At 42.4% G+C, this 26008-nt stretch overlaps 1 protein-coding gene across 1 annotated transcript in view; it reads left to right on the forward strand.

Moving 5' to 3' along the window:
* Positions 1 to 18178, forward strand: part of nell2b (neural EGFL like 2b) — a 199942-nt gene extending 181764 nt beyond the window's left edge. Inside the window, exons 19-20 of the mRNA XM_060903607.1 lie at positions 102 to 329; positions 18110 to 18178. Coding sequence (XP_060759590.1) covers positions 102 to 329; positions 18110 to 18151 — 270 coding nt within the window. The 3' untranslated portion in view covers positions 18152 to 18178. The remainder of the gene's footprint in view (positions 1 to 101; positions 330 to 18109) is intronic.
* Positions 18179 to 26008: the final 7830 nt, after the last annotated feature.

Here is a 26008-nt window from a genome sequence, read left to right on the forward strand (position 1 = left end):
TTGTCTATCCATCCATCCATTCTTATGCTATATGATTTCTGATTCCTAAACAGGTGTGTGTGTATGTTGCTAACCATTGTACACATATCTTCCTGTTGCAGCATGGCGAGGTGGACTGCTGGCCGATGCCCTGCACTCCACTGACCGACTGCGAATTTGTGGCAGTGCCTGAAGGCGAGTGCTGCCCCCGTTGCATTTCAGACCCATGCCAGGCAGACACGATGTTCAATGACTTCACCAAAACGTGTGTGGATGAAAACGGCGCCACACGCTTAAGCGGCTCGACCTGGAATAAATATGCCACCGAGTGCACCATTTGTGTGTGCAAGGTAAGGCGTACACAGTTACTTACAGCTTTACGGTTATTCACTACTGCATCTGTTGACTTTTTCATATTCTGCTCACATCCGAATAAGTACAGTTACTAGTATGAGCTAACAGAAGCTAATTGGAATTCTTTCTTCGAGTTGATCTAGTAGAGTCCAATAACCCAATAGCAAGAGTAACTGATATGAAAAAGAAAAGGTTACTCATGCTTGATGTATAATCAAGATTGTTCTGTGGAATTAAAATATATATGTATACACCCCCCCCCCCCCCCCCCCCCCACACACACAAGATATTGGAATTGAAATTAAATAACGAATAGGAGCTTTTGAGGATATGTACATCCAAATTGGGTGAACGGTGCAGAAATTACGGCACTTTTTATACGTTGGCCTCTCTTTTTTAAGAGATCAAAAGTAATTAGACAATTGGCTGCTCGGCTGTTCCATAACACCAAGTGTGTATTATTCCCTCTTACAAATAAGCAGGTAAAAGGGATGATGGAGAGATGATTTCAAGTGGGGCATTTGCATTTGGAATCTGTTGGTCTGAACTCTCAAGATAACGTCAAAAGAGTATCACTGCCAGTGAAGGAAGTCATCATGAGGCTAAAAAAATCAAAACAAACCCATCGGAGTGATTTAATGATGATGTGATTGCTGATAAAACTCAGTAGACAGCACTTCACACTGCAGATGGGCAATGATATACCATACTTTGAAAACAGCCAGGGTGTTTCTTTCTTCTTTTTTTTTTAAAGCAAACAAGTGCAATTTTCTGCAGTGGCCAATCCAACTGAGCTGCATTTCACATGCTGAAGGCAGTTCATCCCAAGAACAAGCAGGAACTGTAGAGAGCTGCAGTCAAGGTCTGGCAGAGCGTCACCAGGGAAGAAACCCAGCATCTGGTTTATGGTTCATGTCGATAGGTTCCAGACTTCAGGCAGTCACTGACTGCAAAGGATTTCCAGCCAAGTATTAAAAACAACAATTTAATTTATAATGATGTTAGTTTGTCCAATTACTTTTGGTCACTTTAAAAGAGGGTGAACCCATATACAAAGTGCTGTAATTCCTACAGCGTTCACTCATTGTCGATGTAAATTAAAGCTGAAAGTCTGCATATCATTATTATATATTCATGATGTAATTCCAACCATGAGGGGACCAGACCCCACTGTAACCCAAGGTATATAATAGGCAAGAGGCCGAGGGCTATAGAAACGGAGATCGGCGCTGCACCCATCTGCCTCAAGAGCTGGTTAGTACTGGGACAGGTGACTGCCTGGGAAGGCCAGAACCTGGCATGGGAGGGACTTATATAATTCCAACTTAAATAAATATAGTAATTAAAACAGCAATAGTAACAATAAATAGACACAGTAAAACTAGAAAGGCACTTGGTAGAGTGCATACCTCCGTCAAGCCATATATTCAGTTTTGCATCAAAATCTAATCAGTTTTTATCCCCTACTGGCTGGAAAGCCCGAAGGGGGATTGTGTTGTGGTGATTGTGATTGTGCTGTCCATCTGTCCATCCTGGGAAGCTTCTGAAATCAACTCCTCTCACAATTTTTGGAGGAATTTCACGAAACTTGACAGGATTCTTTGTTATATGTCGCTAATACGCATATCGTACTTTCATTCAATTCAGTTGCATTTTACCAGAGTGATGGCATAGTTGCCGGTGGGGGATATTGTTCCTTGACCCATGGCCCACTTTTCCTCCAAATTTAATCAAAATCTGTTCATGATTTTTTGAGAGACAAAAAAGACAAACAGAGGTGAAAACCTAACCTTCTTTGACAAAATTGGTGGAGGTAATAATAAGTTAAATAACAAAGTCCAAATATTTATGGCTCTGGCTCTGTGTGTGTGTGTGTGTGTGTGTGTGTGTGTGTGTACCCACACACACAGTACTGTGCAAAAATCTTAGGCCCCCTTTATTTTCATACAGATTTTGTTATAGATTTCTGTTTTATGACTTCTGTATTATCGAGTCAGTACAAAAACATTTTGGAGTCCAACCATTCGTTTTCCAGCACAAAATTAAATGTTACAGAAAAAAAATGTTTGTATCTGAGCAGCATATTACATAAGAGAGCACTTTTCAGATTAAAAAAGAAAACATAATGAAGGCTGCTGGGTTTTGGTGCAAAACGAAGAAGTGTGACAGTCAAAGTGTCCAGAAGAACTGTGGCTGGTTCTGTAAGATGCTCAGTAAAACCTACAGCTCATTTCCACATAAAACTGCACTCATTGGACCTCAGACTACAATTTTTTTTTCCAAGCAAAGGGTCGTCTTGCACCAAATATTGACTTTGTTTCATTTATTATGGCTTACTGATTACTGTTTATAGTTGTCAGTAAACCCGTTGAGAACAACAGAAATAACCAAACTACAAACATGGACTCTTTCAACTACAACTCCCAAGAAACACAGCGCCTCGTCACTGGCTTATTGATGACAGCTGCCACTCATCTCACTAATTGTCAGTCATGCTATTTAAGCGCCTCACTCACTCAGCATGAAGTATTGTTCTGTGGGTTTCCAGTTCATACCAAGCCTTTCATTCTCTGTCTGCTTGCCTGAAGCGAGCAGTTCATGTGAGGAAACCCACCAACATCCCAGAGTTGAAGCTGTTCTGTACGGAGGAATGGGCTAAAATTACTCCAAGCCGGTGTGCGGGACTGATCAACAGTTACCGGAAACATTTAGTTACAGTTATTGCTGCACAAGGGGGTCACACCAGATACTGAAAGCAAAGGTTCACATACTTTTGCCACTCACAGATATGTAATATTGGATTATTGTCCTCAATAAATAAATGGCCGGGCGGCACGGTGGTGTAGTGGTTAGCGCTGTCGCCTCACAGCAAGAAGGTCCGGGTTCGAGCCCGTGGCTGACGAGGGCCTTTCTGTGTGGAGTTTGTATGTTCTCCCCGTGTCCGCGTGGGTTTCCTGCAAGTGCTCCGGTTTCCCCCACAGTCCAAAGACATGCAGGTTAGGTTAACTGGTGACTCTAAATTGACCGTAGGTGTGAATGTGAGTGTGAATGGTTGTCTGTGTCTATGTGTCAGCCCTGTGATGACCTGGCGACTTGTCCAGGGTGTACCCCGCGTTTCGCCCGTAGCCAGCTGGGATAGGCTCCAGCTTGCCTGCGACCCTGTAGAACAGGATAAAGCGGCTACAGATAATGAGATGAGATATGTAGCACCTACGATATGCAATGTGCTAAAGACCAGTGTGTAGGTTCGATAAGAGCAGTAATTAAGTACGTAATAAAGAGACCACAGACCGTGAGATAAGTTACTGCTGGTGTACTTTTATCAAGAAAATTGTATGAAAATAGGTACACCAAGATATGTGATTATGCACATGAAATGCAAACATCAATTGCAGATAACATCAAAAATAAAATAAAATTTATCAAATATTTGGTATTCTTGTTTTATATCCCCCCTTTTCCCTAAAGGGTTTGTTCAAGTATTCAGGTTTCAGTTGTTAGTAATCAAACTAAAGGTTATTATATCCTCTTTTAGGATTTAAATTCTATTTTTTTCTAATTTTAGGCCTATTTTAATTTAATCCCCCCCTTACTTTTGTCTTAATGATTCACTTTTTACCAGAATATATTCCAGTTAACCATTAAAAAAAAAGAAAAGGAAACTTTATCTTTCCACATTCACAATTCACCTGAGAAAATTAAATACAATTGTTATTAAATTTGTCCACTGCAATTCACAAATCACCATAAACAGTTCCTGCTTATCAGCCTTGAAATGTCCAGATAGCATGCACTGCAGACCGCAGTGAAAAAATGACAAAATGAATGTCCAGGCTATATCAGCCAATTAATGTCGCTTGTACAATACCACATGGCCTCTCGCGCTGAGATCCTGGGCACTTGTTCCCTTAGAAGACAACATGGTCGATCCTCATGGTAGGCTAGCTTGAAAACAGCACTAACTAAAAATAGCACAAATTAAATCGCCTGCAGACACTGTTAAAAGTTAAATAAGAGGTAGTCTATAAAGAAAACACAGCATAAATGCCTTAAAACTTAAATACCACAATGACCATTTAACCTAGATGAAGTCAATTAAACACGTTCGATTGTCGGTCTAGCCTTGCAAACAGACTTCGTTAACTTACTGGGGGTGCTCCCCACTAAAGCAATGATTGTAGCGCATGAGGAGCAGTCTTTCAAATCTGTTGTCTGACAGCCTGTTTCTTCTAGGCGTCAGCACGAGACCTCCCAGGCTGAACAGCCTCTCGACTGGCGCACTAGATGGGGTAGCTGTGTTTAATTTCAGTGATATCTTTTTTATATGAGGAAACCGATTAAGTACTTCCATCTCTGACCCCGATTGCAAATACTCTATGACTTCTGTGTCACAGCTGAAGGAAGACGTGTTTTCCTCCTCGTCAAAGTCAAAGAACTCCTTCTCAGCCACAGTGCTGTAGGAGGCAGTGGGAGTCTTATTCCCCAAAACGGGCGCATGAAGAACTGAAGCGCGAGCGCGACACTCTGCAAGCAGTAAATTCTTTGTGGCTTCTCTCCTCTCGTTCTCCCTCAGCCATCGCACTTTAAACTTTGGCAAAGTCACGGCAGCGAGGAGGGCATCTTTGCTGTCAAGCACTGGTGCAAATCTCGTTTTGATGGCCTACGGAAAAAATGTTCACTGTTAACATTTGCTTTGCTTATTCTGTGTAATAATCCGCATATCTGTAGTTTGTTTCTGCCATCTCTTGTAAGCTGCTTTGGATAAAAGCGTCTGCTAAGTTTAATGTAATGTACTGGAATGTAAACGGCAATGACAACATGTCAATATGACAATAAACTTGAACTTGGACTCAATCTGCGTCACACAATACAACACGCATGATTTCAGAGTTCAAATCACAGTGCGCATACCTCAACTATGACATCTGGCAGACCTGCTGTCATCCGGGAGAGCCCATTTCGTAGCACCAAGGTCCTGGACATTAAAGTCTCCAGTGTGGGTAGCAGACTACCGTAGTAGCAGTTGTCCTCCCCTTGCAGAATGTCCAACGCTACTGTGAGAGGTTTCATAACAGTGCAGTATTCCTTCAGAAAAGTATATTCCCGTTCAGTTAAGGATTTAATACCCAGACTGCTATACAGAGAGTTCAGTTCTGGCGAAGGGATGTCCGTGATACGTGACAGGGCGTCATAGAATGAATTCCATCTAGTTGATGTTGGCACGATAAGTTTTCTTTTACACATATCCTCCACAAGTTCGGCGGCCACTGTGGAACGGCTTGATTTTGTCCAGAGGGCCGAACACTTCCCAGTGGCACTTCTGTACACCGCTTTGGACTCGGTATTGGATGTCAACCACTTGTCAACATCTCATCTCCCATCTCATTATCTCTAGCCGCTTTATCCTGTTCTACAGGGTCGCAGGCAAGCTGGAGCCTATCCCAGCTGACTACGGGCGAAAGGCGGGGTACACCCTGGACAAGTCGCTAGGTCATCACAGGGCTGACACATAGACACAGACAACCATTCACACTCACATTCACACCTACGGTCAATTTAGAGTCACCAGTTAACCTAACCTGCATGTCTTTGGACTGTGGGGGAAACCGGAGCACCCGGAGGAAACCCACGTGGACATGGGGAGAACATGCAAACTCCGCACAGAAAGGCCCTCGGCCGCCACGGGGCTCGAACCCGGACCTTCTTGCTGTGAGGCGACAGTGCTAACCACTACACCACCGTGCCGCCCCACTTGTCAACATCATTAGTTGAAATGAGATTGAGTGTGTGTGACGCACACCTAAAGTGTGGAGGAAGTGAAAACTGTCCCTCTGGGTTGGTGGAAAGCACTTCTCCAACATCTGTGAACGCTACACCCTCATCTTCCTCATCCCCCGCGTCTGTATCTGATGCTGGAGGCGCATACACTTTGAAAGCCTTGATAAAATTTGACCCATTGTCCGTTACAGTGGCGGTGACCTTATGTGACAGTCCAAACGAGGAATGAATAAACTCAATTTCACTTGCTATAACGTCATACGTGTGTCGTCCTTTAATTCGTTTGCAGGCAATTGCAGCTTTCTCGCGCTGGAAATTGGTTGGGTTAATCCAGTGGGCAGTCATTCCCAAAAAACTTTTATTATGACTTGTCCAGATGTCAGCAGAAGTAGACACATAATCTAAACTCTCAAAGTTTCGTTTAAGGTTACTTTCCATTGTGGCATAACACTGATCCAGATAGCGTGTAAAGGTTTTCCTATCCGACCATGGCTGTCTTTCTCCTGTAGTCTGTATTTTGCTAAGAATGTTTCTAAAAGACGGCGATTCCACAGTGTTCACAGGCAACATTTCCTCCACAATAAAAGAAGCAACAAGCTTATCCAACTCTGCTTTTGATACCTGATGGAAATCAAGTCTTTGCTGCTTGTTTGGAGTCGGCATGCATTCGGTAGCAGTATCAGTCTTTAGCTACTAGCTTCGTGTTAGCATGTTGCCTTTGCAGGTGCTTGGACAGATTTAATGTCATGTTTACAGCAGTGGATAATAGCTTCTGACCTGGGCACAAGGTGCATCTTACGATTATATTTCTGTCCTTTCTCTCCACATATTGAAAATAGTGGGAATATCGCCACCCCTCAAACATAGTAGCCGTTGCCATTCTTGGAACTACACCACCACCACCAGTTTCATGAGCAAGTCTAACATCACGGCTATTGCGCAGGCGTGCACGGTCTGGGGATTTTGGGATTATGGGGGAGAGTGCAGCTGCTAAGGGCGGATTCGGCTAAGATTTCTATCCACTGGAGAAATCCAGCAATGAACGTGCGCACCATTAGGAACTGTAGTATGATTAATGAACTTATAAAAGTAACGCGTTACTCTACTACGTTAGGAACTGTAATGTGATTAATAAACTTATAACAGTAATGTGTTACACTACTACGTTACCGACAACTGTAGTGTGAGTACAGTAACGCGTTACACCCATCTCTGGTGGGGGAAACCGGAGCACCCAGAGGAAACCCACGCGGACAACATGCAAACTCCACACAGAAAGGCTCTCGCTGGCCACGGGGCTCGAACCCGGACCTTCTTGCTGTGAGGCGACAGCGCTAACCACTACACCACCGTGCCACCCCACAATGTGTTGTATTTATAATAATGTATTATCGTATAGTTTTAATTAATTATAATATAATGCTAGTTTATATTTATTCATCCTGGTTTCATAAGGGAAATTGGAACCTGTGTTTTATATATATATTAAAGTTAACTGTACATGTATGTTCATGATTAGCTGCATGTTCACACCTCCAGTAAAAATGGATTCGCTCTGAATTACATAAAGAGATGGCAGCTTTCATTTTTCGTCTTCCAACAGTCTCTTTAAAATCCAAAGTTGCCATGGTTATCAAGAACAACTAGTAACGCAAAAACCTCATTTAAACATTGTCTTCTCTGCCAGCTTTGAATGTCACATCATCCATTTATTATACTATTTCCCGGAAATCACTCGCACCACGAGCATTACTTGCAGGCACAGTTTATGAGATCAGCATGCAAATGATGACTGTTTATTTGCGTCCTTAGTAAATCAGGGCTTTTGAACATTCTGTATGTGTTACTGAGCTGAAAACTACCAAGAAATGAGGAGAAATGTGAAAAAGCAAGGTTTAGTGGCAAAGATGACAAAAAGAAGACTTTGAATGTGACACAAAATTAACTTGATGTTTCAGTTGAATAAAATAAATTTTCATCCATTGAAAAGGGCTTGATATAACCTTTAAATTCTGTTTAAAATTGATTTCTGTGACAAATCAGAACAAAGGGCGGCGTGGTGGTGTAGTGGTTAGTGCTGTCGCCTTACAGCAAGAAGGTCCGGGTTTGAGCCCCGTGGCCGATGAGGGCCTTTCTGTGCGGAGTTTGCATGTTCTCCCCGTGTCCGCGTGGGTTTCCTCCGGGTGCTCCGGTTTCCCCCACAGTCCAAAGACATGCAGGTTAGGTTAACTGGTGACTCTAAATTGACCGTAGGTGTGAATGTGAGTGTGAATGGTTGTCTGTGTCTATGTGTCAGCCCTGTGATGACCTGGCGACTTGTCCAGGGTGTACCCTGGCTTTCGCCCGTAGTCAGCTGGGATAGGCTCCAGCTTGCCTGCGACCCTGTAGAACAGGATAAAGCGGCTACAGATAATGAGATGAGATGAGATGAGATGAGATAATGAATGAGATGAGGTGAAATCAGAACAAAGTTATGCCACTTTGAATGTTGAAAAATCAGGCTAATTTTGGTTAATTGTTCTACAAAGCAAATGATCAGAGAAAGTGTGACCTCTTTCTGAGAGAGATACCATTCTAACTGTTATAACTTCTAAATCTTTTGACATAGCACATTAAAATAAAAAGGATGTACCAGGTAATTTAAAGTCCATGAAAATGATGCCAACTAATTATTTAATTAAGCACTAATTAATTCAAATTAGAATTGTGTAGTATTATACCAGGTGGGTGTAGCACAGAAGCACAGCAGGCCAGAACTGAGTTCTTTTATTTTCAAGCTTTTCAGCGTTCGCTCATACGGTACACACACACACGTGTTCTGGTCGGGAGAGCTCCCTTCCTCTGCTTTCCCTCTCCTCTTATAGGGCGCGGTCACTGAGGAAGACACACAAACACAGGTTAATTCCCGTCAGGTGCAGTGATTCTGCCACTTACCTTCCCTGACTCCGCCCTCCCTTCACAGACGACGCTTGACCACGCCCCCGCTGCCATATACCCCCACCGCCTGACTCAGGCCGGGGAGCTGTCCGGCCTGCAGCCGACTCCCCCCCCCGACGGGAGAGGAAATCCGCCACAACCATCTGCGCCCCCAGCCTGTGGACCACCTCGAACTTAAACGGCTGGAGTGCTAAATACCAATGGGTGATCTGCGCGTTGGCATCCTTCATGCAGTGGAGCCACTGCAGGGGCGCATGGTCCGACCAGAGGGTGAAAGGGCGCCCCAGCAGGTAGTAGCGGAGGGTGAGGACTGCCCACTTGATGGCAAGGCATTCCTTCTGTATGGTGCTGTACCTGCCCTCGCGCACTGACAGCTTGCGGCTGATGTACAGCACTGGACGGTCCTCCCCCTCCACCTTCTGGGACAGAACAGCCCCCAGCCCTCTGTCCGATGTGTCTGTCTGCAAAACAAAGGGGAGAGAAAAGTCAGGGGAGTGTAATAGTGGCCCCCCACACAGTGCAGCCTTTACCTCAGAGAAAGCCCGCTGGCATTGCTCCATCCACTGGTACTGGATCTGGTACCCCCTTTTTAGTGAGATCAGTCAGCGGGCTGGTGACGTCCAAATAATTAGGTATAAACCTACGATAGTAGCCAGCCAGCCCCAGGAACTGTCTCACCCCATTTTTGGTCTTGGACCTTGGGCAGGCCGCAATCACTGTTGTCTTATTGATTTGGGGACGCACCTGCCCATTGCCCAAGTGGAAACCCAGATACCGTACTTCCACCCGCCCAATCGCACACTTCTTTGGGTTGGCTGTGAGCCCCGCTCGCCTCAGCGGCCCAAGGACGGCCCTTAGGTGTTCTAGATGCCGCGGCCAGTCATTACTATAAATAATAATGTCGTCCAGGCATGCAGCCACATAGGTGGCGTGGGGGCGGAGGACCCTGTCCATAAGCCGCTGGAACGTAGCGGGCGCCCCAAACAGCCCAAAAGGAAGTGTGACAAACTGGTGTAAGCCGAACGGTGTGGAAAAGGCCGTTTTCTCTCGGGATAGCGGAGTCAAGGGGATCTGCCAATATCCCTTTGTCAAATCCAGTGTCGAATAAAAGCGAGCCATCCCTATTCGATCGAGCAACTCGTCAATGCGAGGCATTGGGTATGCGTCAAACTTAGACACCGCATTGACTTTTCTATAGTCCACACAGAACCGGACCGACCTGTCGGCCTTGGGAACCAAGCCCACCGGGCTGCTCCAGTCACTGTGGGACTCCTTGACAATGCCCATTTCGAGCATGGCCTCGAGTTCTTCCCGAACCGCCTTTCTCTTGTGTTTGGGCAGTCTGTAAGGGCGGCTGCGCACTATTACCCCCGGGGGCGTCTCAGTGTGGTGTTCTATGAGGTGGGTGCGGCCGGGCAGGGGCGAGAACACATCAGAAAATTCTGTTTGCAACTGGGCTACCTCCGTGAGCTGGGTCAGGGAGAGGTGGTCTCCACAGGGGACCGGAACGGTGGGCGATGTCCATTTTCCCTTTTGAACCTCCGGCCCCAGCTCCGCCTTCTCTGGAACCACCGACACCAACACCATGGGGACCTCCTCGTTCCAAAGTTTTAACAGATTGAGGTGGTAAATCTGTAACGCCTCACCCCTGTCCGTTCGCCTCACCTCATAGTCGATGTCCCCGACTCACCGTGTGACCTCAAAGGGTCCTTGCCACCTGGCGATTAATTTGGAGCTTGACGTGGGCAACAACACGAGTACTTTATCTCCCGGTGTGAACTCCCTAAGGTGCGTGCCCCTGTTGTACAGACGGACTTGACGTTCTTGGGCCTGCCGCAAATTCTCCTGGGTTAAGTGTGTGAGGGTGTGGAGTTTGGCGTGCAGGTCGATAACATACTGACTTTCATTTTTACTTGTTGAAGGTCCCTCCTCCCAATTTTCACGCTGCACGTCTAGAATGCCACGTGGCTTATGCCCATATAATAATTCGAACAGGGAGAACCCCGTGGAGGCTTGTGGGACCTCTCACACTGCGAATAACAGGGGCTCGAGCCATTTATCCCAGTTGCATGCGTCCTCATTTACAAATTTTTAAATTATGTTTTTGAGGGTGCGGTTGAACCGTTTGACTAAGCCATCCATTTGTGGGTGATAAACACTGGTGCGGATAGGCTTAATTCCCAGTAACCCATACAATTCGCGCAGTATGCGTGATATAAACATAGTGCCTTGATCAGTCAGAATCTCTTTGGGGATTCCGACTTGGGAGATGATGCGGAAGAGTGCTTCCACAATACTGCGTGCTGAGATATTGCAAAGAGGCACTGCTTCCGGATATCGCGTTGCATAGTCCACCAGAACTAAAATAAAGTGATATCCTCGTGTTGACTGATCTAATGGCCTGACGAGATCCATCCCAATTCTTTCGAACGGGGTCTCGATTAATGGCAGAGGGCGCAGAGGCACTTTTGGAATGGCTGCTGGATTTACTAAATGGCATTCACGGCATGCCGTACACCACCTACGGACATCGCCGCGAATCCCTGGCCAATAGAACCGGGCCATTATTCAGGCTAGTGTCTTATCCTGCCCTAAGTGTCCAGCCATGGGATTGAAGTGAGCCGCCTGGAATATAGATTCCCGGCGGTTCTTTGGGATTAAAAGCTGAGTTATGGGCTCCTTAGTCTGAGTGTCCTGCATCACTCGGTATAATCTATCCTTAAAAATGGAGAAATAGGGGAAGGACGGGGTGGTGTTTGGCTAGAGCATTTGACCATCGATTACTCTCACTTGGTCAAACGCATGCCGCAGAGTCTCATCTCGCGACTGCTCTAACGGGAAATCCGTGAGGGATTCCCTGAGAGAGGGAGGAGGAGCCTGCTGCTCCTCACTCTGACGCGGTGATGACGTGGACGGCTCTGTGACAGCTGCTCCTGCCAAAACCACACCGGGACCTCCCCCCGCTAAATTATGGCAGGCCCCACTCTTCACTAGATGAGTCATTAATTCCCTGAATCCCAGCCAATCAGTCCCCAAAATTATCAAGTGGGTAAGGCGAGGATTAACTGCTGCCTGTACTCTAAATTTCTCCCCTCGAAATAGAATGTGGACCGACACTAAAGGGTAGTTGTGAACATCCCCATGCACACACAGCACCTTCACCAATTGTGCTCTCCCCAATGCCTCGTCTTGCACCAGGCTTTGATGGATTGAGGTCTGATTACAACTGGAGTCCACCAAAGCCTGATACGTATCCCCTTGAATACTCACCGGTATGTGATACGCTCCGGCCCGATTGAGGGCGGTCTCTGGTGCGTCGGGGATCCGGACCACCGCGCCCACCTCCATCGCCGAGCACTGCTGCTGGAGGTGCCCCGGTTCCCCGAAGCGCCAGCATACCAGCCCAGGCTCTCTCTCTGCACCGGTGTTCCCCGGTTCACAAATTGATTACAAATTCAGCATGAACCAAAAAATGGCTATAACTCCCAAATTACTTTTTCACTATTCAAATTTTCACCGTGGAGATGATCCTTGTCAAAATTTTCAATCATTGTCTGATCATTTTTACAAATCTGAATGTAAATCAATAGTAAACAACATCAAAAAGCGAGTCAAAGAGTCCCATATATACGTTTGGGTACGTACGTTAGGGGAGTGCCTGTTAGAGAACACACTCTGTCTAGGCCGTCGGCATGGTGAGGTAGGGTGGCCAGTTCTTTTCCTCGCTGCCTTTGACTTCCCCAGTGTTTTTCCACCAGGTCCCCATTCACTGCTGGGTGGACAGGGAGCGAGCCCCAGATCCCCGTTGAGCCTAGGCTTGAACCAGGGACCGTTCGCTTAGCGGTCAAGCGCTCTAACCACTTGGCCACCTGCGCTCCGTAAACAACATAAACTACCACAAAAACATCATAAATGGATGATGAATAATATAAATCAGGCTTAATGGAGCTGTTTCATTGCCAAACTGCAGCCAGATTCTTCCAACTTCCTCCAGACATCCAGTTTGTATGACCCTCAGAAATTGTGATGATGGACTTGAAAATAACAAGTGATACAGATTAATTGTATTAACTAACAAATAAAATGAGATTTGACACTGTTGAAACTTATCCTCGGATATTGTTTCATTACTTTATTTCTTTTTTTTTTATTTCAGTTTAACATACAGTTGTGGTCAGAGGTTTACATACAATGACATGACTGTCATCATGGATATGAACAATAGCAATATTTGGGCTTTCAGTAATTTCTTTGAACTGTTCTTTTTCTGTGGCAGAATGTACAGCATACATCTTTAATAAAAAAACACTAGAATTTGGTGCACAAGTTTAAATTTTCTTTAGGTTTTCTGTAATCAACACAGGGTCAAAATTATACATACAGGGTCAAAAATTTACATACACTCACTTAGATGATTAATTCAGAGGTGCTGAAACTTCCAAAATGTCTTTTATCTTGCTAAGGCCAAGGTCTCTTAACTTTCTGTTAGTGATCATGATTGACTACAGCTGGTAGCTTCTCTGTGCATTCATAAAACGGGTTTGTTTACAGCACTCATTGGATTGACCAACACACAATACAGTGGGAAAGTCCAAGGAGCTCAGTGCAGATCTGAGAAAGAGGATCGCAGTTGTGCACAACTCTGGAATGTCTCTTGGAGCCATTTCTAAACAACTGCAAATTCCAAGATCAGTTCAAACAATTGTATGCAAGTTACTGTGAGGTGTAGTCACTTTGCCAAGCCACTTTGCTTCAAGAAAACCCAAACTGTCACCCTCAGCTGAAAGGAAATTGGTTTGGATGGTCAGGAACAACCTGGGAACCATCATGGCACAGCCCTGCCATGAACTGGAAGTTGATGGATCACTGTCTACAGTTCAGTGAGTTTTACATCACCATGGATTAAGAGGCTGGTATCCAAGAAATAACCCCCTGCTCCAAAATTGCCACCTTCAAGCTGAACTAAAGTTTGAAGTTGACCACACGGACAAAGAAAAAGCCTTCTGGAGGATAGCTGTATGGTCAGATGAGACAAAGATTGAGTTGTTTGACCACCATGTACGGAGGGACACTGTACCAGCTGGTGGTGGTGGTAGGATCATCATGCTCTGGGGCTGTTTTGCTGCCAGTGGAACTGGTTCATTACATAAAGTGGATGGAATAATGAAGAAGGAGGACTACCTCAGAATTCTTCAGCATAAACCATCAGAAACTTGAACACAACTTGGGACTTGGGAGTTACAACAGGACAATGAACTGAAACACACATAAGAGCTGGTTGTGGAGGATAAAGCAGGCTAACATTAAGCTTAAAACAAGTCCTGAATTCAACCCTATTGAAAATATACGGACTGTGCTTATAAGTCGAGTCCATGCCAAGTAAAAAAAAAATGTAATTGAACTCTACCAATTCTACCATGAAGTGTCATGAAATATCCAACCAGAATTCTGCCAGAAGCTTGTTCATGGTAAACAAAAATGTTTGGTCAAGGTGAATCTTGCGAAGAGACATTTTACCCAAATATTAGGTATGCTGTATGTAAATTTTTGACCCTGTATGTATAATTTTGACCCTGTGTTGATTTCAGAAAACCCAAAGAAAAGTAAAACTTGTGCACCAAATTCTAGTGTTTTTTTTTTTATTAAAGCTGTATGCTGTACATTCTGCCACAGAAAAAGAACAGTTCAAAGAAATTACTGAAAGCCCAAATATTGCCATGACATTCATATCCAAGATGACATTCATGTCACTGTATGTAAACTTCTGACCACAACTGTAGCTATGACATGACAATGATATTCTTACATTGACTGTGATGGTCGATGCTATTAACAAACAATGGGACAGGACCAGAAAAAAAATAAAAATGATAAAATTAAGTAAAAACAAACATGGAAAAAAAAACCCCACACATTTATATCACATTTAAGCGGAGGGGGTATGTAAGGATTGTTGGAGGTGGGTGGAGCACAGAAGCATGGCAGGCCAGAACTGAGTGTTACAAAAACTCTTTTTATTAATAGCTTTTCAGCTTTCCACACTCTCCCTGCCACACATGCACACACACGTGTTCTGGTTGGGGAGAGAGCTCCCTTTCTCTGCTCTCTCTCTCCTTTTAAAGGGCGCGGTCACTGGGGGAGACACACAAACACAGGTTAATTCACGTCAGGTGCAGTGATTCTGCCACTTACCTTACCTGACTCCGCCCTCCATTCACAGACCAACGCTTGACCACGTCCCCGCTGCCACAGGGTAGTGACCACAAAGTATACAATTTCTATTCCACCGAGATCATCATTGCTGCTTCACATACTGAGGTATCCATCCACAGAATGTGATGAATCACCTCTCCTTGCTTTACTGGGAGGCAGGTAGTGTAATATGTGCCTGAACATAGTCCAATAAAGGTCCCCATATTTTAGTGTAATTCAAGTTTAAGAAAGTAAAGGGCATCTTTAATCCAGTATGTAAATGTTGGGGTTTGCAGTCCTTCCATTTTAATAAAATTAGTCATCTAGCGATGACTGAGAAAGGCAGTACTATTAGATTGGGCCTTAGTTAAATGATTTGAGTCAGGTGTAATGCCAAATAACCCAATTTTAGGGCAGGGTGAAACTGATTGTCCCAGGAAGCCAGATATACAGTAGTATTGAAGATACATGTCCAATACTGGTCCAGCTTTGGGCAAGGCCAGAATATATGTGGGTATGCGATGCTGGGTTAGATTTACATCTGCAGTGTCTTGCAAAAGTATTCATCCCCTTTGGTGTTTGTCCTGTTTTGTCGCATTACAAGCTGGAATTAAAATTGATTTTTGGGGGGTTCGCACCATTTGATTGACACAACATGCCTACCACTTTAAAGGTGAAAATTGTTGTTTGATTGTGACACAAACAATCATTAAGATGAAAAAAACAGACATCTGGAGTGTGCATAGGTATTCACCACCCAAAGTCAATAATTTATAGAGCCACATTTTGCTGCAGTTACAGCTGCAAGTCTCTTGGGGTATGTCTCTATTAGCTTAGCACATCTAGCCACTGGGATTTTTACCCATTCCTCAAGGCAAAACTGCTGCAACTTCTTCAAGTTAGATGGGCTGCGTTGATGTACAGCAATCTTTAAGTTATGCCACAGATTCTCAATCGGATTGAGGTCTGGGCTTTGATTAGGCCATTCCAAGACATTTAAATGTTTCCCTTTAAACCACTCCAGTGTAGCTTTAGCAGTATGTTTAAGGTCATTGTCCTGCTGGAATGTGAACCTTCGTCCCAGTCTCAAACCTCTGGTTGACTCAAACAGGTTTTCCTCCAGAATTGCCCTGTATTTAGTGCTATCCATCTTTCCTTCAGTCCTGACCAGCTTTCCTGTCCCTGCAGATGAAAAACATCCCCACAGCATGATGCTGCCAGCACCATGCTTCACTGTAGGAATGGTGTTCTCAGGATGATGGGTTTGCACCACACATGGCATTTCCCATGATGGCCAAAAAGATCAATTTTAGTCTCATTTGACCAGAGAATCTTCTTCCATGTGTTTGGGGAGTCTGCTACATTCTGTTGGGCAAACTCCAAACGTGTTTTTTTTTTCTTTTTCTTTTTTCTTGAGCAATGGCTTTTTTCTGGCCACTCTTCCATAAAGCCTCGCTCTGTGGAGTGTACGGCTTAAAGTGGTCCTATGGACAGATACTCCCATCTCCGCTGTGGATCTTTGCAGCTCCTTCAGTGTTATCTTTGGTGTCTTTGTTGCATCTCTGATTAATGCTCTCCTTGCCCAGTCTGTGAGTTTTGGTGAGTGGCCTTCTCTTGTCAGGTTTGTAGTGGTGCCATATTCTTTCCATTGTGCTATAATGGATTTAATGGTGCTCCCTGGGATATTCAAAGTTTGGGATATTTTTTTTATAATCGAACCCTGATCTATACTTCTCCACAACTTTGTCTCTGACCTGTTTGGAGGCTCCTTGGTTTTCATGTTGCTTGCTTAGTAGTGTTGCAGAGTCAGGGTCCTTCCAGAACAGGGTGATTTACACAGACATCATGTGACAGATCATGTGACACATTGATTGCACACAGGTGGATCTTAAATCAGCTAATTATGTGATTTATGAAGTGAATTGGTTGGGCCAGCTCTTATTTAGGGGTTTCCTATGAAAGAGGAGGAATACCTATGCACACTCCAGATTTCTGTTTTTTCATCTTATTAAAAAAATTGCACCTTTAAATTGTAGGCATGTTGTGTAAATCAAATGGTGCTAACCCTCCAAAAATCCATTTTAATTCCAGTTTGTAATGCGACAAAACAGATCAAACACCAAAGGGGATGAATACTTTTGCAGGACTCTATATCACAGGAGTGAATCTACATCAGAAAATCGCTTGGATAATCTGAGTCTAGTCCAATGTGTTCGACGAGCGGAATTAAAGAGCGAAGTACTCTGCCTAATGCCGTCTCCCAAGCGTCTTCAGAGATGGATTCTCCAGGTTCCCCCTCCCATTGAGAGTTTTATAATGTGTCAAGGACTTTGATTATCTGAACTTCGTTCACACACTTCTACATCCATTTACAAAAAAAAGAAAGACGAAGTAATGGAGGATTTTGTTGAATACATGATCAATACAGGCGTACTCTGTACTCTGGGTAGTCCTAAAATACACCTTCAAAACTAGAGTTAAGTAACGGTAGTGCGTGTGATCCAAGCCCGATCGTCAGCAGTGAACCGGGTGCTGACTGATTAAATGCCCTGATTTTCACATTCCTATTTCAAGCCCAAGCTTTATGCTTAGAAAGGCAGCAAGCTGACCCGAGGCTATCGAGGACACAGTTATGAAATCATATTAAATGGTGCAGACGCCTCAGGTCTTAAGAGTCAAAAGCAAATTGATCTTATTGAGACTATCTTGGCTCTTAGAATCCTACACACACACCTACACATTCATTTTATCATAAACGAAGATACGGGAAGTTTTTCTAAAGGGCATGATAATGTTTTAAGTGTCAGGTTTTCTATACTGATATTTTCTGTTTGACTGTTTCACTCTCTCTCTCTGTCTTCTCCTACAGAATGGCCACATCTGTTGCTCTGTGGATCCGCTGTGCCTCTAGTGCCATTCGACTGGCAGCTGTCTATCTCACTGCCCTTTTCTCTTTTTTCTTTCTTTCTCTGCTCTTTGCTTCCTCTATAGCTCCTTCTTTTCATCTCTGCTCTTGCCTTGGTGTAAACCTTCAGATTTTTTAAAACTCTCTTACATGTACTCCATCAAACAGACATAACAGACTCCCAAGATTCAGCTACTGATCACAGTAATGGATCACATGTAGAAGAACTGACCTACAGTGTGAATAGTTTTTGCTTTTGATACTCAAATTAATTTGACTGCGAGACATTACCCTGAGATTCATAATGCATGGAGAAAAAAAAAAGGCTTGAAGCATAATGATCAGAAATCCCGAAGTTTATGCATTCCATAAAATGTAAAATAGGCACTTTCATCACTCCATGAGCATGACTCAATCTACAGTTCTCTCCATTCTGCAGTATTACTTACTGATCTATCCATTTCTAAGATAAATTAAAAAACCTTGGTGTGTTATCTTGCTTGAGTTTTTACTTTTTCTTAAACCTGAAACCTACATTTTTATGTTTTATATTGTTTTTTTTTTTTTTTTAACTGAGGTTTAATTTATTCTGTGGCTTGGTATTGTGTAATAGTGAAATAAAGATTTCCATTGAAAGAATAACCTCGATTTTCTTTTTATTCATTTCAATTACTGAACATTTTTAATTCCCAAGGTATGAATCTATTTAAATATAAATGTGCTTGATAGCCAGCGGTCTAGACGCCATTGAAAAACGCCTTCTTGGACTCTTCTACTGAAAAGAAAAAACCTGACAAACCTCAGAGTCGTGAACTACATGCAGGCGATTTTAATAATCTGCTGCTTAGAAAATTGCTGCATAACCTGACTTTGAATACGCATAACCTTCTGAGCATAAACACTGACGAAACAGTCACTTTAAATCCAGTAACTCTACAGAAATACAGAAGATTTTTGTATTCAGACATTAATCATAAAAATTTCACTGTTTTTCATAACCTGTAATGGATGACTCAAGAAAATGGATGTGTCAAGTCTGAGATGTTAAACGGATTTACATATTAATGCAAACATAATGAGATTTGTGAAGTATTTTAATGACTGTTTCCCGGTAAAGTGTGGCTCGAGCAGGCTCAGGAAGATAGAAGTAAAATTACTGTGCTCGAAGAGATACAGATTTCGATTAATGTTTTAAGTAATTTATTTGAAGCATGCACATTGTTTGGTGGTTGTTAATTGCACTTTATCTACAGTGCCCTCAATGATTATTGCCCCCCTGCCTCCCTCCCTTGTAAGGCCCTTTCTGTGTGGAGTTTGCGTTTGGTTTCATGTTGTCTGAGGGAGTTTTTCCTTGCCACAGGCTTATTTATTGGGGATAAATTAGGGATAAAATTAGCTTATGTTTAAAGTCTTTAATTTCCTGTAAAGCTGCTTTGTGACGATGTCTGTTCTTAAAAGCGCTATACAAATAAACTTGACTTAAAGATTAGTAATAATAGGCGTATCAGACACTTGCTGGCCGTGCTGTGAAAATTGTGCATGCAGACCCTCATCTAAGTTTCCAAACCTGTCATTGCTTAACTCTTGAATATTTTCTATTGTGAATACTATCATTAAAAAGCTTATAATTTCTGCTTTCCAAAGAAATGTATCTGGTTAAGATCTGTTCAGTACTTTGGGAGTTACGGCAGGTTGAAGTTGGTACAACAAAGTTCACTCTCTGCTCGCGTGACAACAGGAAACAGTACTTTTAATTTCCCTGAGGGAAACCTCCCAAAGGGATCAGTAAAGTTCTATCTAATCTAATCTAATCTAAACTGCCGATGCTTTTTGAGTCACGGGTAAATGGTCAGGCTCTCTCTCTCTCTCTCTCTCTCTCTCTCTCCTGATCAGTTTCCGACTGGATTACTTGTAAATATCAATCAGATAACTTTTATAGGGATGTTCTCTCGCTCTCACTGTTTCTGATGAAGTATTCAGCAAAATTTTCCATCAGCTAGTTTTGACGTTATGATTCACAGGAGACTTTGAAGTGAGTTTTCATAGCTTTACCTACTTGTTTTTTCAAATCAAACTGATTCATGTAAATAAAGTACTATTTTAGAATATAACTGGAGTTGTTTTGATAACAAATATTGATATTTTAGTGGTCGGAATGATATTTTAAAAAAACTCGAAGTCAGAAATGCAAGTGTCAGTTTCAGAATTGTTTATTGGATGTGGTTCACACAGTTTTTTCGAGGTTCATCTTGAAATCTGTGAATATTATCATTTATATGTTTTCATATAAACACTAGTAGGCCCTACTTAGAAATACAAAGGCCTACAGAGCACAGAGTATTAGAAATACCCTTTTATTACTTTATTACTGAGTGTACCAATTTAACATTTTACCTAATTAGCATAATTAATACTAATGAAATACTAATTTGCCTAATTTGTTTTTACAAATTTTTCAAACTTTGTATTTAGTATACAACCATCTATGTGCCTGCCAATTTTACATGTAAATATCTTGAAAAATAAGAAAGTTATTAAGAAAAAAACATTTGATCTCATTGGTTAATGAGGCCCACTTTGGACCATGTGATCCTCAGACAGAATATTACGGCAGTTTTCTAAAAATTAAGCCGTTTTTTCAATCTTTGATTTGTAATATCTCAAGAACGGATAAACATATTTTAATTCTGTCAAAAGTAAGTTGTTTAGCATTCAATTCCAAATTCAGTGAGATCAGTTTCAAGCAATTTGGATTGAATTTGAATTTTCACCTGATATGCCTAGTAAAAAGGGTTAGAAAAAAATCCACGTTTTAGTGAAGTCACTTCATCTCACATTGGAAAAATGGGAAAAATCCAACCTTGAATTAAAATAAATTTATTCAGAGAAAAACAAACAAACAAAAATCCCTCATCAAGAAATAATTACCTTCAATAAAAATGCATGTGCCACTATTATTGGCACCCCTAGAAATTATAGTGAACAGGTGGCACAGTGGTGCAGTGGTTAGCACTGTGGTTCGAACCTCATGGCTGACGGGGGCCTGTGTGGAGTTTGCATGTTCTCCCTGTGTCTATGTGTGTTTCCTCTGGGTGCTCTGGTTTCCTCTACAGGTCAAAGACATGATTAGGTAAAATACCCAGCCACTGAGACTGTACAAGACAGTGGATACTTAGTGCTGGTCCCAAGCCCAGATAGATTGGGGAGGGTTGTGTCAGGATGGGCATCCAGTGTAAAAACTATGCGAAATCAAATATATGGAACAGATCTGCTGTGGCGACCCCTAATGGGAGCAGCCAAAAGAAGAAGAGGAGGAGGTTATAGTGAACACAGACAATACTGACTCAATCAAGACTCAACGTTGTTTTATTGGCAAAGGGAGGTTGTACAAAGTATTAAATGTTGGGGTGTCAATAATAGTGGCACATGTTTTTTTGTTGAAAATAATTATTTCTTGATGAGGGATTTGTTTTTCTCTGAATGAATTTATTTCAATAAATATTTATTTATCTTCCACTGAGACACTATAGCTTCATACTTCAGAGTAGCTTCAGATTTGCTTGGATGAAGGTTTGAGTCCTTCTTCAGTGTCACAAAGGCAAGTGCTGCATCTTGTTGAGTTTTCATGATTAATGTAGGACAGCTTAATTCTGCTCAGGGTTACTTGCATCATGCTGTATAACCTGTGCTGTATACATAAATGGCAGAATGAACTGAGCTATCTTTCCCTCCCAAAGCAGCTAGGATTCATATCTAACAGTAGCAATTCAAGTCAACTGGACTGATGCTATTTCTCCACTTGTCTGAGTGGTTTCATCACTTTCAGTTCAGAATAGAGAAATGTATTTCATGTTGTATAACAGGTCCAGACATTACTAGAGATTTCAAAATAATATAAACGACTGAAGTCCATGGATTGCAGTGGAGTTCCACCATTTACTGTTTCACAGATGCATTTTACAAATCCTGTTGCTCCAGAAAGACCATCCATGTCACACCCATTGTAGATCACAGGGGGAGCTGACACTGGGTAAGAGGCAGGGTACACCCTGGTCAGGTTACTAATCTGTCATGGGCTAACATAGCCATAGACACTCACATACTGTATGTGGGCAATTTAGAGTAGCCAGTTGACCAAATCTGCATGCCTTTAGATTGGGGGAGGAAACTTGAGCAATCCCACACAAGCATGAAGAGACCATCTACAGTAAACTCCACATAGAAAGGCCCCAATCTACCAACAGGTTTGAACCCAGAACCTTCTTGCTCTGAGGCAACGGTACTAACCACTGCACCACCATGCCACCATACTAGCCTTTCTTTTTCTCATCTTCTCAAGATAACAAAAATTGTTTTCTCAATATCACAAATTAGTTTCCTCATCTAGTGAAATGCATTATTGGGCACACACACACACACTTATTGGGCACTATAACAGGAACTTGTTCTTGATTCTAAGATTCCTGTTCTTGGCTGGCAGGAGTGGAACCCAATGTGCTCTTCTGCTGTTGCATGCTGAGATGCTTTTCTGCTCACCATGGTTGTAAAGAGTGATTATATGAGTTACTATATCCTTCCTGGCAAAAAAGCTCAAACCAATCTGGCCATCTTCCTCTGACCTCTCTTATCAACAAGGCGTTTGTTTCCACCCATAGAACTGTTGCTCACTCACTCAGTGTTTTTTGTTTTTCGTACCATTCTGTGTAAACTCTAGAGACTGTTGTGTGTGAAAACCCCAGGAGATCAGCAGTTTCTGAAATACTCAAACCAGTCCATCTGGCTCAAACCAACACCCATGCCACAGTGAAAGTCACACTTTGAGATCACAGTTTTTCCCATTCTGATGTTTGAAGTGAACATTAACTGAAGCTCTTGATTTGTATCTGTATGAATTTTACCTCACCTGGGACAGAGTCCACCAGGGAGCGAGGTATTGTTTTCAGTGGGGTTTCTTTGTTTGTTACCTTGCCCACTATGGAGTAAGCAGGGCAAGGTATTGTTTTCGGTTGGGTTTCTTTGTTTTTTTTTGTTAGCAACATTATGGGAAAACGGCTGGACCAATCTCCATGAAACGTTTGTGATAGATGGGGATTGGTCTCAAATAGAACCTCCAACATTTTACGGGTCATCCGGTCAAGGTCATGGTGACCAAAAAGGTAAAAAAAAAAAAGAAGCTCTGAGCTCAGACTACAGGAGTGCTGCCTCAGAAAGACTCCTCCCACAAACACGCTGATTGGATCACTACCTGCCTCATTTTCATACACTGTGCTGTCATTGAATGGTTTCTTGGTTCGTTTACAGACGCAAAGGAAGGGGTTTTGGCCACACCCACTTTTAAACCCCATTGATAAAAACTTCCCTGCTCTGTTGATTTATTATTATTACCTTGCCCGCTATGGACTAGACTAAATAAATCGCTTTCAGACATGTTTATGCTTATTACAGAGGGAAAGTGCGTTCCACTGAGCTCTAGCACCAGGCCATTTCTGGGAAATGAGAGTTTTGGTCATAGTGACAGCGTGTGTACGGTATGTCAGCCTCGATTTGGAGGTTTCAGTTTCAAAAACTGTAAGAGGTAAGAGTAGAATAATATAAAGTACAGACACTTGGTATATTTCACTTCTGTGATTTTTAAATTGTTCATTTTTGTATTACGCTTCATTTTTGTGGCTACTGCCTCATAGAGTAAATATATACAGGTATGCTATATTTACTGTATGGGCATGGTATCAGAGAACAATTTTATGTATAAGCAGTAGCCACATGTACCCATATGGTACCTATTTTTTTTTCGCAATATCTTCCTTCATATTCATCATAAGTGCCACTGGGTGAGGTTTGTTTTGCCTGGCAACACTTGTTTGCATTGTGCTGCCGTCAACGGATTGGCTGATTAGAGAACTGCATAAAACAGCAGGTAGATGGGTATTCCTAATAAAGTGGGTGGTGAGTGTACTATACATCCGGGCATGCCTTAAAGCTGGTACAGTGGTAGTGTTACAGGCTTCTCGCCCCAAGGTTGTAAGATAAGGCTATAGTGAACAGAAGTCTGAGCAGTTTTTATCTGAAACCTTGTCTGATGTGACATTTTTCAACAGGTGCCCGTGTTTGCTGTAGCTGCCTGCTCATGATTTCTCTTCTTTTTTATTTTCAAGTAAACATCCTTTAATCATTTTTGACATTTTCAGCACAGTATGGAGTGCTGATGAAGTAGTGAGTTGGGTTCCTGCCAAAAACATGCCACCTACACTGTCCCTTATTGACACGAGAGCTTCTTGGCATAATATCTGTGTGCTTGTCTCATCTGAGAACAGGAAACGGCCAGGGTTTTACTGAAAAATGATCCCTGGGTGAAAGTGACAGGGAAGGAAAGAAGAAGGTGGAGTGTAGAGTTCATCAGGGGAGAGGAGATGAAAGAGGTACATACGAAATGGTAAAGGGATGTGCAGTGAGGGTGTCACTATAAAAACTGCTTCAGACACGAGTTTGAATGCAAATGCAGGTCAACGTTTATTGATGAGCAAGATTTCACAATGATTGTATGAAAGCTTGGGCTATTTACAGAAGTGATCAGAAGTCCAATGAAAAGGGATAGGGCTCATATGACAGGCCATGTGATTTGGTTTGGCGTTTGTTGATATGTAGAGGATTATGGGAATTGTGGTTTGGGGTTTCACCAGAATCTGGTATGTATGTTTCTACAGTAATGAGCTTCTTTTACTTTACATGATAAAGTAAAAATATTTTTTAATGTTAATATATTGGAAATATGGTAGACAACTGATTTTGTGAGCATTTTGGGGGTGAAGTGGTTGAAACCTACTGATCACTATCTTTTTTTTCAATCTGTAAAAAATATAAAGATACTGCTGCACTTATTAAAATTGCATGGCTCCGTAGTAAAAGAGTCCAGGTGCTAAACTGGCCTGCCTGCAGTCCAGACCTGTCTCCCATTTAACACATTTGGCACATTATGAAGCCCAAAAACAAAGGAGACCCCAAACTGTGAGCAACTGAAATTGTATATCAGACAAGAATGGGAAACATTTCTCTTTCAAAACTACAGCAATTGGTCTCCTCAGTTCCCAAACGTATACAGAGTGTTGTTAAAAGTAGAAGTGATGCAACAGTGGTAAACATGCTCCTGTCCCAACTTTTTTTGAAATGTGTTGCTGACATCAAATTCAAAATGAGCCTATATTTTTCATAAAGCAATAAAATGTCTCTGTTTCAACATTTGATATGTTGTCTTTGTACTATTTTCAATGAAATATAGGGTTACCATGATTTGCAAATTATTGCATTTTGTTTTTTTTTTTCTTCCTACAGTTTACACAGCATCACAACTTTTTTGGAATTGGGGTTGTTTAAATGACTTATTTTCAGCTTATTTATAATAGTACAAGCTGTCTCGCCTCCCCTGTTCATCAGATACTGTCACATCCCTGTCACAATGATTAGTTCGATAATATGGTCACTCAAAAGGAGTTGCAGGACGACCTGAAAGCAGCAGGAAGAACAGTTACACAAAGTACAATACGAAATGAACTCTACTGCCTGCTATCATCTCTATTCCTGCAGCTGCCTCTAATAAAAAAAGAAGCACAGATATGCAAATCAGAACACTTTTGGAATAAAATATTCTGGTCAAAACAAAAACAGAATGTTATGGAATTCTTTGCAAAAATTTATTTGCAAGAATGGTGCATAAGATCCCAAGAATATTGTCCTTACAATGAAGTACAGAGGTGGGAGCACCATGGTATGGGGCTGCTTCTCAGTATTGTGGCATTACACATCATTGTCGGAAACATGAACAGAGTGATGTATCAGGACGTTAAATTTTATTGGCCAAAATGGAGG

This window comes from Neoarius graeffei, chromosome 21 (assembly GCF_027579695.1).
Source record: "Neoarius graeffei isolate fNeoGra1 chromosome 21, fNeoGra1.pri, whole genome shotgun sequence".
NCBI lineage: Eukaryota > Metazoa > Chordata > Actinopteri > Siluriformes > Ariidae > Neoarius > Neoarius graeffei.